General features: G+C 43.9%; 1 protein-coding gene across 2 annotated transcripts; it reads left to right on the forward strand.

Annotated features, from left to right (window-relative positions):
- The first annotated feature begins 6769 nt into the window (after window positions 1-6769).
- On the forward strand, window positions 6770-10736 carry spry2 (sprouty RTK signaling antagonist 2). Of its 2 annotated transcripts, none has more exons than XM_047031361.1 (2): window positions 6770-7283; window positions 8935-10736. In XM_047031361.1, the coding sequence occupies exon 2, from the start codon at window positions 8986-8988 to the stop codon at window positions 9973-9975; it is 990 nt and encodes a 329-aa protein (XP_046887317.1). In that variant the 5' UTR covers window positions 6770-7283; window positions 8935-8985; the 3' UTR covers window positions 9976-10736. The 2 variants fall into 2 exon arrangements, with proteins under 2 accessions (XP_046887317.1, XP_046887316.1); XM_047031360.1 differs by having other exon boundaries at window positions 6770-7242.
- Window positions 10737-16009: the final 5273 nt, after the last annotated feature.

Consider the following 16009-nt stretch of genomic DNA (forward strand, 5'->3'; position numbering starts at 1 on the left):
AGCACTGGGTCGTTTCCTGAGGGCTCTTGGGCCATGCTAAATGAACCCTGGGTCCCATGTGGCATAGAGAGGGCAGCCATTTTGGCTGAAGGCTAGGGGGGTGCAGATAGAAAGCAGGTCTTGCTGGCTAGTTGTGGGAGTGGCAGATCAGGGTTGTTGGTTAATGGTCAGGAACAGTAGGAATTCCCCACAGAGAGCAAGGAGGCCTTCGAGATGTTGATAGGCCTGCTCGACAGACAGTTGGTGTGTGTTGGTGTGTGTTGGTGCGAGTGTGTTGAACCAATCTGTTCCCTATTACTCGATCACAATCAGTGTAGACAGTCCTCAGTGTCATACCATATCATGAGCAGCCCCTATATCAATCATGATCTTCTCACTCCAAGGACCCCACTCTGAGCTATCTACAACAATTTCAGATACATTTTCATTCCTATATCAATTCTTGTTTCCCTGGCATCCTGTAAGCTGTTTTGTCTTCCTCATGATAACCTGTGGAAAGTAATGACTTGCTTGTGGCCAGAAGTGACTCCCATCTAATAATTACAATCTAGTATTAAAACATGACTAATAAAGAGAAAATATTGGCCATTTGCAATGTCGGATTAGGAGGCCACTTAATGTGAAGCTGCTAATGAGGAAGAAATGGTAAGTATTGTGATCCCCTAACCAATAAAAGGCTCTTAGATGGATTTTGGCCTTAATATGCATCTGCTCTCACTATGGGTTGCTGGCAAATGGGGCTAGCACCACTGTGACATGGTCAGGAACATGCAAGGATCTGTAAATTGTAGTAATCAAATCCATAGGGTAAAGCTAGATAAGATATTCCATTACTTTGCAAACACAGCCTCCAATACAGAAAGTATTTGCCTCGAAAGCTGTCATTTGAGACAAACGTTGTGCTTATGTCATTATGTCACTTCGTATTCAATCATTTGCATCTCTGCTGTAGTGAGGATTTTACAGCAGTCTTTCACACTCACGGGTCAATACGCCACGCATGCATTATTGTATTGGCTTCCTGGATGGAAAGGTCAGGCAGAAAGACAGATCACTATCTGAAAGGAAATGCTCTTTATTTGCCAAAAACCTTCTATCTCTTTTCTCAGTTCTAGAGAAATAATGGCTTGATAAGATTCCGTTCTTGGACAGAGAAAAAGTGGGGTTTAAAGCACATATATCAGACATCAAATCCTTTCTCATTCTCCCAGAGGAAGAAAAACAAGGCTAAGAGAGAGCAAGTCTTTAGGATTTGAAATGCTGTTCAAAGCCCAGGCATCCAGACTAGCACAGCCACTGCCAAAGGGCCTGCGTATTTGATACGTCCTTCTTGGGTGACTTAACAAAGATCTATTGAAAGCAAAGGGGCTCGATTGTGAAAAACTCCAAGTCCGTGACAGGCATCCGGCTAGAGGATCATTCCGATTCACCCTCCGTCTTCCTAAACATTCCCTTGTTGCCTGGCATGGTTCCAAATGGCTCAGGAAACCATGGAGGTGTCTGTGGCCATGCCGGAGGGAAAATATCTAGCATCCCCTGAGTTGAGTTTCCTCTCCAACAGAGAGGACTAACTGCTCCATGATTCAGGTATTTCACCTCTGTGCTGATAAAGGTTATCAGAGCAATTTGGTTCTGGCAATATTACATTATGGAAGACTTATGAGGGAGAAATCAAATGTTCCTCCTGGTAACAGCAGAGAGAGGTGGGGGTGTGACTGCTCTGTGATTATATGATTTGACTTGTTGGGGGGGGGGGGGGGGGGGGGTGCAAACACACACCTCACTGTGGTGTCCATCCAAAATAAAGCTTGATTTGTATTACCCAAGTGCCTGCAACTACAGTGTTCTCCTATTGGCTCTTATGACAGGGTGATCTTCTCTTCCTAACAGAATGGACATTTATAGTCACACCTTCACGCTTTTGTCATATTTTGCACATCGTTATGTTCACAGTTTTCTTATCACCTCTCTTTGGGAGCAGCAATATGTTGGTGCACATTCAGTGTGAGAGGTTGTCATGGCAACTAGATAATTTTTGCAGTTGTTGCTGTGGGTGAAGGGAGTTCCTTGTTTCATATGCATACTTGCTCTTAGACCGGCGATTAGAACTGTTCCAAATGTGTGGTTCACGCTGCTTGCCATAATGCTGCAAAGGTTGATGGCGAGAATGCAGGATCCTGTTGGTGCTCTGGCAAAGCCTCTGATGTAGTACCAGTTAGTCTTGGACATGTGAGTAATATGAATGGTCATTAATACTGTGGAGCTCTTTCTTGAACCTTGTTATTTGACCAATATAGCTGTATCCATATAAAGACTAATCAAATATGTAGTGACATTTTGTAGTAAAGAGCACCACCAGGGGCAGAGATGAATCACAACACTTATTTCCTTTGTCGACAGGCCCCATGTCTATTTGTGTCTTGTTCCAGTCTAAGATAGCTAATTGGAAATAATGATGCTATTAACCTGATAGAGAGTAAATTAGGGGGATGATTCTACGACAGCCCTTGAACCTCCTACTGATGAATAAGTGAAAGGGCACTGCACATTTAAATGCAATGTTCGTGACTTTGACGAACAGACCAATTTGACTTTTGTTGGAGAGAACACGTGTGCTGCAAGGTATAGTACATTACCCTTAGTATAATGAGCATTAACAAGGTTAAGACAAATCAATACTGAGTCTCAACAGTACTACACTGAAATGGTTCATTCAAATGCTTGTCTCACAATTGTTCATTCAAATGCTTGTCTCACAAAAATCTATGAGCTGAAAATCGGAATCATGCCTGATTGCTCTTAGAGTAAGCGAGATGTTGTGAAACACATTACAACAGCTCCAAGAGGTAACAAATGCTGGGTCGACATACTATGACATCTCATTTCCTGTGGAACAGGAAGAAAGGCAACAGTCTAATTATACCGCATGGCCTTCGACACTGACAGAATGTGTTACTTGTTGACACGTACGGGGTGTCACCAGCCAGGCATCCTCTCAGCAACATCCAGCAACATCACAACCACATGACACGTCAGAAAAAGATCAAGAGACATCTGTAACACCGCAGCCTCCAACATGCATTTCTGACACAATCAGTACAGCAGATAATAGACCACAGCAAATGCACGTCATCATGACCATCTCACCAATCATCATGGCTTCTATTCTATCTATTCTATTGGCTATCTGTGTCCCGTTTATATTGGTGAGTCAGTAGCAGTGCGCCCTCCGTGCAGATAGAAAGAGAGTGGTTCAACATGGGGTGCCTGGGGAACAAAGCTTGGCTGTGTCTTTAGGTGTTCATAAAACACCAGCAATGTAGACATGCTACCTGTATCCAGCAGAGAGAGTATGTGCCCACGAGCCAGTAATAGAGGAAGCCTGCAGACCAAGCTCTTTCCTTTAATACATTTTAACGAGAGACTTTGGCATTCCACAGACGCAAACAGTCCAAACTCTGTCTTGGGAAGACTGGGTCGCAGTTCTTCTCCAAAGTCATGTTTACACCGTTAAATGAAGCACTTAAAGGGAGATTAGGCATGTTTATTTAATGAATAAACACACTTGATTTATTCTTTAATTTAAGAGGGGATATGACTACACCCTGGATCCTCTTGCTGTTAGGATCCGTGGATAATTTTACTCTAATCTGTTAACATGATGGATGCCATTACGTTTGTATGGCAAGACCGGCGTGCAAAGGGAAATGGGTGATTTCTGTCGATTTGTGAGGAAGTTTAACTGAAAAACAGCAACTTTGTGCTTACAAATCCAGGTGTGTGATTTAGGATGTGGATTACCAGTTTGCAGGCTATACTTGGAAACAAGGTATTCAGCAGATACAATTGGAAAGGTGCCTCAGCTTGAGTTGCAGATAGGGAAGCAATGAAAACTCATTGCTTCCCAGCCAAACGACTGTTGTTGTCATGCCATTAACCAAAAAGGATAAGGATGATGAGAGCATTTATTCAGCTTCTGAAGTGATTCAAGTTCAAGATTTAAAAAATACAACTACTATAAAAATTGCTCCCAATAAAAAATAAAATGTTGTATCTGTGCAATACAGAGGCCTCGTGCTGTGTTAGTAATACACACACCATTAATCATAAGATGACTGCATCGAAAGCACAGTTGTCACAACATCTTACCCCTGCCTTGTGACCTGAACGGATCGTGATTGCTGTGTATCCTGACCTGATGTAACTGAACTCTCCGCAGGGTAATTGTACCTAGAGCCCAATCAGAGGCCAGGATGTTCTCATTAGTCTCAACCTGGCAATGATCAGGAGCTAGGCTTATATTATTATGGGGGACGTCAGTGGAGAGAGAGGTAGAAGACAGGCATTTAAATAATAGGTTAAACTTCCTGCATGCTCCATCTGACCTGCAGTAATGACCGTACATACCCGGCTCATAATTGGACTAACAGGCTTCTGAGTCCTCCATTATAATTTAGAGAGGCTCTCTGGTTGGAGTATCAAAGTGTGTGTTGCAGATGTATGTAGCTTTTATTACAGGGCATGCCATACTCCGCTTCCTTCCTCAGCTCAGGGCTGGCTGGGGCAGTCACTTTAGGTTACTGTAACTTGAGACAGATACAATTTTGTTTGTGTCTCACTATTGCTCTCTTTCCCTATCAACTTTCTTTTTCTTCGGTTTCGTTAATTTAACCCTCCCCTCACTGTGTCGTCGGCTTACCTGCTAAACAATTGCAAGAGGCCGTGTTTTATATTGATCTCACGCACTCATAAACACAGACACACACACCTGTTTAGTTTGATGCTAAACACTGTAAACTGTGGGACTCCGGATAGAGGAAGTGAGCCCGCACTTTATTCCTCAGTAAGCATCAGTAAGCTCTCATCTCTCCTCCATCTATGTTTCATCAGTGGCTTCAGCATGGAAGTGCTCATTTTGGAGATGTCGACGCGGTGGTGGGCTTTGAACAGTCAGAATGGAGTCCTGTCAGGTATCTCTTTTTGCCTGAAACCCAAAGACTCTGCATGGGTTGCTTCCTCGGCAATCTCTTTTTATCTTGTGAGTGGAAAGATGGAAAACCGGTAGAGGGTGGGACAGAGAAAAAGAGTGGGACAGCTGTTCCTTGTATGGTTCAGGAAGCAGGGTTTGAAGTATGGCTTCAGGGTTATTTTGGGATGGCAGGGGCCCAGCAGTGAAGACAGGAAACACAGCTGAAGTCACGGGGGATTGGAGAGGGGGCAGTCCTGTTCCTTTATTTTTTTTAAGGATCGTGTGTGTGTGTGTGTGTGTTTGTGTGTTTGTGTGTGCGTGTGTGTGTGTGTTTGTGTGTGTGAGGGGGTGGGGAGTAGAGGGGTGGGATATTGTTATTGACCGCATTTGAAACAGAGCATCCTAAGTGTCCTCTCCTCTCCTTCTTACCCCTCTCCCCTTCCTTCCTCTCTCTCTCCCAAGGCTGACAACATTTGGAGCAGGGAATCTGGGCCCATAGAGCAGTGGGAGTCCCAGCCAGACAATAGGCCTGTCACTTACCTTTTCCCTGAATGGGAGGCCCTAACAATGCTCCTCCTCAGCTGGAGGTCACAGTGTTTCAAGCTAGTTGGGAACTCTCCCAGCACAGTGAGCCATTCATCACTATAGCAATCATACCTTGACCACTTTCTATTTTACCAGCCTAAATGCAACGTGCATCTCTCTCTCTTTCTCGCTCTCTCTCTCTCTCTTTCTCATGCTCAGTCTCTGTGAATTTAAAGCTGGGATTTGGCTTTCCATCCTTAAATGCTCTTTTTTGTCAACTTCATAAGCAGTCATGAGTCAAGTTGTTTCGTGTCATTTTCTACATGGAGAGAACCAGGTCCATGTGTTTAAGGTGATTATGTTAGTGAGAGGGGGGACTGGCATTTGCTTTGATGAACGTGAACACAAATGAGTCAACAGCAGATATCTATATCACCTACAATATGGCTACAATAAATGGCCCTGAGGCATTTAACACACAATACACACCAATAACCAATCACAGACAACTACATTTATCCCTTACAATTAGTGTTTGGAACATGTCAGTCCTCTAGATGTTATTGTGCTAGGTGTCTGTAGGCCATAAGAGGGCACTGTTTTCCAAATTTCCCCACAGAGTTGTATTGTGATGCAGATGTTAGTGAATTCATTAGTCCCTTTTCTCTATCTTTGCATGGATTTTAACACATTAAGATCTATGGGTTATTTTGCAAAGTGCTTGCAGTAAGCGTGTGAATAGAGCGACTTGCAGTCAAGCCAAATACCAACCATAGATCAAAACAATCTAATTTGGCCACCTCTTGTTAATTTTTGTATTTTTGACAGCACTATATTACAAATTGTGGAAATGTGCATTAATGTGGTTTTAAGCATTGTGTAATGTGATGTCTGCCTCCAGCTATATGACCTTTGTCCATAAATGACCATGTGTGTCCATTAAAGATGTTGCTTTGTCACTTGCAAGATATCAGATTTTAAACAAATTGTAAGCAGTGGTCCTAAGGGAAGAAGGCCTATGATGCTGTAAGGCAAACACTAAATGGTAGATCTGGTTGACTTAAATGTGTCTCTACATACTGTAGAAAGTGGGGGAGAGTGTTATATCCGTTGAGCACATTGTGCTTATTGGGTGTTTTGTCATTAGGAATGTCTCCTGTCCCCTTGCAGTTGGGAACAGTTGATAGCGCAGGGTGTGAATGCGAGTCCTGCCCAGCCAATGAGGTTGGACCGGATACGAGATATCCTCTGAAACAACAACTGCCCTGTTCCCCCTCACTTCCACATGACGCCATTTACAGCATAAACCCGACCTCTTCTCCGGAAAGAGGAAAAAACAAGACGAGAAAAACTTGAAAGCAGCTCACTGCTCAATGCAACCATATATTCATCAAGTATAGCGACGAATTCTGAGAACTATCCAAACAGCTTTGGGGTGCGTTTTTTTGTAAACTTTGAAAGCAACTCACTCGTGTTCTCTTGTTTTCTATTTCTCAAAAAAAGTGGAGCGCCTGCAAGAAACGGTGATTGATAAGTTTTTGGCCGTCTTTCGCCTCGTGTTCTCGCGGTGGGATTTACTCTTTCCCTCTCTTGAAATGATCTTGACTCAGGACTATTAGGCCTACTGTAAACTACATTATCGCAGTTTTGGATTTAACAGATGGATTTTTAAAATTATTTTATGTAGGAATAAACATTCTGAATTTGGATTCTTTTACGCAAAAGGAGGTTGAATTGTTGAGAAGACGGTGAGTTGTGCTTAGCATAACGTTGACGTTGTTTTTTCCAGGTACGATTCAAAGTTTGAAGATAACTTAACTTTGCACAAGAGACCGAGTTAGTAATCTGTCTCGAATCAGCCCGCCTGCTCCCGACCAGACCCGACTAATGCCCTAACGTTATCCTCATCATCCTCTCTAGGATGTCATGCTACCCGCGCAAGTCAATTATTTTGTTATCAGCACTATTTCCCTCTTGAGGCTACAGTTGCATTTATGAAAAGTGTCACATTTGGGTAGTCCGTCGCCCCAAGTCCTTTAGAATGTTATAGGTTTGCAGCGTTAAAATGACGCGCGATAGATAGCTATTAGATTTATACTGTGACTGAACTGACGGTGGAGTATTGAGTTTGGGGTTTTAGCCTACAAAATCAAACCATCTTTAGGCTATACCCATGTGGGCATTGGGCCATGTTACCCTGTCAGTTGCTCTTGATGCCAGTCCATTCACATTCGGCACTTGGTGACGACCACATGGCAGATAAAGTAATGTGTCATCTTTGAAAGGACAACCCGTTGTTTACTTTTCCACACCTGGGCTTCGTCAGCAACTAAGTTTGTAAGCGCAACAGAAAGTATCTCAACTCAAAAACATGCTAAAGTTCTAAGAAGTTGACAAGCTGAACAAGGTGATATGTAAAGTTAAGGTGACACAGTTGTGCCATGAAAGTGAATGATGATTTAAGGAAATCATTGCAGGCAATAGTTGGTTTTATTATATGTGGAAGGATTTTACAAGTATTCCGATACCCATGGCTTGTTAAAGTGTTATACAAAAGTAATAAACAATTATGGAGTTTGACGTATGGGAAACACTGTTACATCTTGTCTCACCATTTGTCTTTTAGAAGCCCCACCCAATGACAGTTGTTGCTCGTGTTTTCTCTAACACACACTTGCAGAGAACGGCGAAGGCATTAAAGGTTGTGCACTGATGAAAGCTCTCATGGCGTCTGACAAATGTAATTTGTTAATAAACACCACAGTGACAGCCTCCACTTTGTCTTGGGCTGGGTCCCAAACCTCCCTACTCTCCATCACATTGCTTTCATGTTCTCTATGCCACCTCTTCTATCCCTTCACATCTCCCATCATGAAAGTACTTGTGGCTTCCCAATGGAAAACTCTGCTGAAAGCCATTTGTCATGTTAAATGATGCCACCATTGTGTTAAGAGTGAGGGACACCGACTTGCTCATGCACACCTTTTGGGGGTTTTCAACTTGTAGTCAGTGTGTCTATCAGCACAATGTGATTTGTGGCCTGGGGCCTTGGAAATGGCTAATGTCTTTGTTGGGAAAGTTTGACATTTTCACTTTTGGTTGTTACTAACAGTAGGGATGACTCAAACTGAACTGTGCCGTCCCTCTGCTAATACATTTGAGAATTGTTCTAGGGATTGCTTTCTAATTGAAATGTATCATTTAACTTTCTATCCATGTCACCCTGGGCAAAAGAAGTTAGTGGGGCAACTTTCCAGTTCTGTGGTTGAATAGGCCCAACCCAACTCTGAATGCAAATATCAGTGGGTGGTGTGTTGACATTTGCATAGGCCTACCCAATGTGTGTGCCATGCCGTTGTACTATCAGTTATGATTTACATAGAGAAGCTTTTATTTGAATTCAACTGGGTTTTATAGATATCGGCTTGTCTCTCCTGTAGGACTTCAGATGTGTTCAATGCCAGCCGGAGGGGTCCTTCTTCAGAGCCAAGATGGAGACCACATCACAAAATGGCAACAACAGCGATGGCGGTGGTGGAGGGTCGACCAGTTTGCTGCCCACTCTGCATGACACTGGGAGGCTGCATCAGCCTTCTCATGCCCAGGATGGGCCTCCTGATCCTGGGGAAAGCCCCGGCCAACAAGCCCTCGTTCTTTCACTGGACCAGATCCGTGTAACCAGGAGTAGCAATGAGTACACGGACGGACCTACTGTGGCTCCCAGGCCTCCTGTCTCCCAGCCCAGCCAGCAGAAGAACGACCTGTTGACCCAGGGACTGGTGAACAATGAACAGTCGGAGAATCAGGGGCTGAACCAGAGGAACTTACTCTCCCCAAACCAACTCAACACCACACACTCCATCACTTCCAGAGACACACTCTCGCGTTCCCTTAACTCAGTGGACTCCGGAAGCTGCATTAGGACCAGTATCACAGCCTCCGGCCAGAGGCTTCTGGGCAGCCCTGTGGTGGGTGAGCGTATAATCCGAACCCAGCCCAAGCGGGTGGAGCCGGAGGAGGACGAGCTGAAGCCTCTGACCACGCCCGTGCCTGGCGGAGACAAAACTGGCGACGGCGCCTCCGGGAAGCACGCCCACCGCTGTGAGACCTGCAGCAGGTGCAAGTGCAAAGAGTGCACGTGCCCCCGTACCCTCCCCTCCTTCTGGATGTGCAACCGGCGCTGCGTGTGCTCCGCCCAGAACGTGGTGGAGTACGGCAGCTGCGTGTGCTGCATCAAGGGCCTCTTCTACCACTGCTCCAGCGACGACGAGGACACGTGCGCCGACAAGCCCTTCTCCTGCAGCCAGTCCCACTGCTGCCTTCGCTGGTCGGCTATCGGAGGCCTCTCGCTGTGCCTCCCCTGCCTGCTGTGCTACCTCCCGGGCAGAGGGTGTCTCGCTGTGTGCCAGAGCTGCTACGACCGTGTCAAGCGCCCGGGGTGCCGGTGTAAGAACACTAATATAGTTCACTGTTGGCGTTAAGCGCGGGAGGGGGGGTCTGGGGTTCATGGATGAGGATGACAGCTCCTGTCGACTGAAACCTTCTTCTGTAATCAGACGTTTATGGGGGAATTGGAAAGGCTGTCTACTGTGCCTTGTGTAGTGTTCTTTATTTCCATGAATGGTTCTTACAAGGGATGCTGTTTCCCCAAGTGCCCTCATTTTGTATTGTTGTAATCAAACTCCCAAGTGTTAGCCCCTTTGACATTTAATACAACTGATATGCTATGGACAAACACTCCTGACTAACTGTATGTGTATAGTAATTGCAAAGTATGTAAATTAGCAAATGACTTTCTCAGAGATATTTTATTTTTGTATATATAATATTTCAACTGTGAAAAAAATATTTTGCCAAACCAGAGGCACCTTGATAAATCCATATATATGAATTATAATACATGTATAATGTTGTACATTCATTTGGAATTTATATCAATCATTTTATATAATTGCCTTACAAGAGACAAAATTTACAAAATTCTTATCCCTTCAACTCTACTTGTAAATTGTACAGTGACTCTATAAGAAAATCTTTATTTTCTAATGTCAACATTGTTTAGTGTAAAGAATATTTATTTGAAGGTTTATTATTTTATAATGAAATATTTATTTTGAGAAGCATCATAAGGACATCACCCTGTTATTGTTGTTGCTGCAAAGTAGGGTGACTTGTAGGGTGTAAAGATGGATGCATATGTTCACTATGAATTAGAAAAAAATATATTAACGTTTGAAATTAAAACATGACTGGTTCGCTTTTGTGTGAGTGTATGCAAGACCTCCTTTAGTCTCTAAGGAGACCAATCTGTGTACCATCAGTTGAAGGTCATTTGGTGTAGATCGTTATTTTAGCATTTTGGTGACAGAATGGTATGGTTCTAGTATTCACCTAGTTCCTGATTAAATGATTGACTTGTGGAGTCCAGGGGCAACATATCCCATCCCTTATTTGGAAAGTACATTGTGAGAAATGTTGACAGCATTAATCAGAATCAGATCTTACCAAAAGTTTGACTTAAGACGTAAATTTGAATTTTTGACTGCTTTCCTTTCAATGCAGTCCTGTTTTTTTTTTTTTTTTTTGGGGGGGGGGGGGGGGGGTGATGGTGAAGGCCTCCTCTGAGGCATGTTGTTGGGGGTAGAGCAGTAACTAACTGGTCCATGTTTCCTGTGGACCAGATGCTATGAATGCACACAACCATACAGGGTTGCCCTGACTGGCCCCACGTTTCATTGCTTAAAAACCCCAGGATGTCAAGCTTGTGATGGAGAACCAGGATTTTACTAGTTTCATTCTGATCTAATACTTGTTTGTAGCATTGACAACATTGGTCACAAATGTATGAAATGTAAGCACTCGGAAGTTCACTGTATGTAAAATAAGAAATGCAAATACGAGTGCACACAAATGTAAATGGGCAAAGCTTTTCTACAAGACTGCAAACCTACTAAATCTTGTACTCGAGTTTGGGCCATTTGTTCACAGTGATTACAGATATTGAATAAGGAAAGAGCACAAGGAGTTTACCTCCTTCAGGCCCTAGTGGGTAACATCTGGCTTTGGTTTAATCATTTAGGTCTGTGAGTTGCAGTTGCTCTGCATTACGAGACACATCAATTGTAGCTTTGGCAACACTTTGTTTGCTGTGGTCGTCTTCTCGAAATTCAAAGGGGATGAAGGCACATCACATGCAAGTTACGTACATCTGATGTTGTTATCAAACGCTAACACAGATACAGGGCTTAAGATTTTGAGCTCTGTGAACCAGGAAATTCCTTCAGAAGAAAAGGATATACTCTTGTTTTTCCATCAAAGTTTTGCAGGAATTCTTGGGTTTTGAATGTTCCTGCAGGCGAAGTGTGAGAAACATAAGCCTTGTCACTAGTTGACAGCACATGTAACATAGCAGGCATTGTAAAAAAAATAATTTGATTGACAGGCCGAGTCCGACCTGCACACACTTGTTTGTTATCCGTCTCTGGGCTTGAGTGACAGTTCGCCATACCTTTGTACAATTACACCCCTAAATAATCAGTAAAGAAAAAAACGATCCCATTTTAGCATTTTCTATTCTTTTTTCAAGTCACAGCTCTCCCATCTTATTGTCTTAACGGTGAATAGAGGAAAAGGCAGTTTGGGGTGGTTGGGAAGAGGGGCTGCAAAGGGTTAAAGACATCACTTTGAATGACAAAGGCATAACAGTTTACCCCGTATTCAGCCTCTTGTGTATTCATTCTATTTTCAATGGTCGGAGCTATTTAGGCTCTCCAATCCCTCTCAACTACCTGCCCCTACTTGGTATTCTCATAGGGTGATGTTCTTGTCTGTGTGTGTGTGAGCGCGTGTGCGTGCAAATGTGTTTGTGTACAAAGGCTTTGCATGTTAATGTTTGTTCGAGAAAATACATAGATAAAAACACATCAGTGTTTGTCTATTTCAGTAAACGTCAATTATTTTCAAATCTACAACCTCGCATTTACCTCCAAACCATTTACCACTAGGTAACCACACAGCAACTTCCACAACCCGCAACCAACCCTCACGCAACATCTTGCAGATGCTCACTCGTCCAGAGAGAGAGAGAGTTTGTTTGTTTGTCCATCAGAGCAATGACTTGGCAGAGGGAGCAATTGGAAAAGGCCCCAGAATGGCCCTTTGTTGGTTTTAGCCAGTCCCCCCGCGCTCCACCGTTGCTGTGAAGCGAAGTGCTATTGAATCTGCTCACCAAGGCAGAACACTCGACAGGAAGGAAGGAAGCGGCTATTCTTTCTGCCCGCATTGTCTGACCACTGGGCTTAAGCAATCAAACAGCTATGCAGAGAGAGAGAGCGAGAGAGAGAGAGCAGATAGAGAGACTAGGGAAAGAGGAGGGAGACATACACATCCACAAACATGAACACAATCCTCTGTCGGAAAGTTTGGTAGCAGAATTTAATAACAGCATTTCAAATCAATCCTCTGTAGGAAGTGAGGCGTGCTGGCGAGTCATTACAAAGTAGCACTGACGGGTTTAAATTACATCAGCTCTCAGCTTAGGTGAAGTATTTATACGTTTTTGTCGCAAAATTGTATTTGCTAGATAGGGACTTGAACAAATTAGTGCATATAAGGATTTTGATGTTTTTTGTTTTTGTTTGCACTGGCCTTTTCTCTCAAATATATACCTTGTTTTCACTTAGTTTCTTGTGGTTTTCCATCTGAAGGTAAAAACGTAGCTATGGTAACACTGGTTCAAGTGACAGTAAATGCACAAGTGTCTCGCAGGAAGTAGCACAGTGAGCTTACACTGGTGTCAGAAGTTGTGGGTTTTATCGTCACAAATGAATGTGCTTACAGAGAAATGTTGCTCTTAGCGAGATTGCCTGCCAGATTTGTGACACAGTGGCTCAACATGTTAAGAGCTCCTTTTTCCTGTGTCTGATCAAAACAAGCACAACAACCATTCAAAGCCCCACCATTCATAACAAACATTCATTAACAGACCGCGAACCATGAACACCTGAATATATAGTTTGTCGTTTCCCCATTTTATAGAACGCACAATCCTAGTCACTAAGGGTGACCCAGGGACAGCCTTGCTGTGAAATCAAAGAAGAACACTGCATTGCATAAGGGGTGTCAGTCCAAATTATATCTCGGTAACACCTCCAACTGAACAACCTGCTTTGGGGCAAATGATTCTGGGGCCTGTGGAGGGCAGAGGGAGGAGAACCCTGGCTGCCTGCTCTGCTGATAGATTAACAGGCCTGAAGGGAAGTGCTGGTTAGCCAAAGCCAGGCTAAGCTCTAATTAGTGTGGAAGAGAGGCAGACAGACACTGGAGACTGAGTGGATCTGCAGGAGAGGATGTCAGGGCAGAGGGGAGGAAATCTGGAGGTAGACTTACTGCGATCCTAATGGGAAGGGAAGGCCAAACATAAAAACACACCTTTGATCAATGTATAAGAAGTCCTGACAGTGGGAAAGTTGTACTGACAGAGGAATCTCAAATCCTGCAATAGAACATCCTTATTTAAATGAGGTGAGGTATATTTAGATTGAAATCCCATCAAGAGGATGAAATAGGCCTTCGCCACCATGACACACAACACAGCAGATTGAAAACACCTGTCTTCAACACAATGCAGCTGGGATTTCGATAAAAGAGTGGGCGGTTCAGTCAACCACCACACCTCACCATGGCTTCCGCTCTGCAATCTTCGAGATAGCACAACTCCCCAGGCTAGCGTACAGTGTATGCTTAGTGTTTCATCCAGTAGAGAGGGAAGTCAATCATTTACAGTTGTGTGTGCTTGTATCTGTATGGGTTGGTCAGGCAGGCACGGGTTCAGAGATACTGCATAAAGTAGCAGAGCAACGATAGCCTAGCCTAGCGGCCTGATAGACACGTTGTGTAATAAAAGGCTGACTGTAGCCTTTCAAACCCTCTCTGTCCCAGTTCGCAGACAATGGCGGCTGGAGAGGCAAGACTAATAACAGCATTTAACATCAATCCTCTGCAGGAAGTGGGGCGTTGTGCTGGCAAATCATTAACCAGCGAGCATTTTATGGCGACATTTGGGCGCTGGATGTGCTTTACAGCTTAGGACCAATTGTTGTCCTAAAGCAACACTGATCCCCCCGCTCCCCAGTTAGGGAGATACAGATAAAGAGGGGACTTAGTGTGGTCAGGGGGTTCTGCACTAGATTGGATTGTGTTTGTGTGTAAGAAAGACAGAGAGAGGGAGAGGGAGAGAGAGAGAGAGAGAGAGAGAGAGAGAGAGAGAGAGAGAGAGAGAGAGAGAGAGAGGGAGATAGAGATTTATGCAACAGGTGAACTAAGGTTTGCCTGAACCTAAAATCAAAGTCATTTTAATGTGTGAGAATCAAAGTCTTGTACACATTAACTTTGTTCTCAAATACGACGCTGCAGCAGCTTTCTTGACTTTGTTCCTAGCATGTCAGCAAAAAGCATGCTTACATTAAGGCATGTCTTAGCTAATATCTGGATATTGCAATGTAAATGGTGTTGCAATACAATTGGTAATACACTTTATTCCCTTGGTGTGGATGACAATAATAAACAAGAGTTCCATGGATCTAGAATGGAGGATAAGAGGGAATGTTTTGGATGTTGCCAGGTGGTACAGACAGGAACAGGTCATCGAAGTGTAGGAGAATATGTCCTCATAGTCCTGTATTCCTGTATACCAATTTGTTTATGTTTGCGCATTTCAGGCTTTGTTGACTAAGATGGGCCACATGTCAGTTCCACCAGCTTCAAAGATGAATGGAGCCTTTCAGACGTGGACTCATATTCAAAACCCAGCAGAGAGATACGGGCGGGGCATTTGCAAGTGAAAGTGACATTTCATGTACACAACTGTGGTGTTGACATCAGTCATCTGGAGACCATGCAAACATGGTGGTTAAGTTGATGCGACAGCACAGATCGATATGAAGGACAAAGCCTCTGGTTCTTTCCCAGAATAACAACATTGTTCCTCCAGCCAACAAACCAACAAACCAATATTCATCATGGTACCCAAACATGTTATCCAAAGCAGCACACACCTTCACGAGTTGGTCTGACAGCTTTCTGTCTGTAAAAAGGAACGTCTTAACAGGACAGAGTACAGTACAGAGTACAGTATAGTCCGTCTGAAGTCGAAAAGGTCGTGCGAGCACAGACCAGACCGGAGAAAGCTGTATCGCTCCCTTGTCTGTTTACCACCCAGGCCCAGGATGACACAAACCACACACATGCACACAGAGATTGTGAAATCTCGAGTGGTTTCCTGCCATGTTATTTGATCAAACCAGCAATTTCCGAAAGGATTTGGAGTGGACCCTGTGAATCCCCGCTGCTGCGGAGGTCTCCCCTGGAGCAGTTGGGAGGGGCTGGAGCTCAAGCTGGCCCCCATATCTCCCTGCACACAAAAACATTCCTCTGTTGATTTATTTTTAGGGGGCTAATCTCAAACAGATTTCAGACATGTGGTGGTTAACCAGGACCAAAAGAGCTCTCAAGTCA

The sequence above is a fragment of the Hypomesus transpacificus genome, chromosome 12 (genome assembly GCF_021917145.1).
Source record: "Hypomesus transpacificus isolate Combined female chromosome 12, fHypTra1, whole genome shotgun sequence".
Lineage (NCBI taxonomy): Eukaryota > Metazoa > Chordata > Actinopteri > Osmeriformes > Osmeridae > Hypomesus > Hypomesus transpacificus.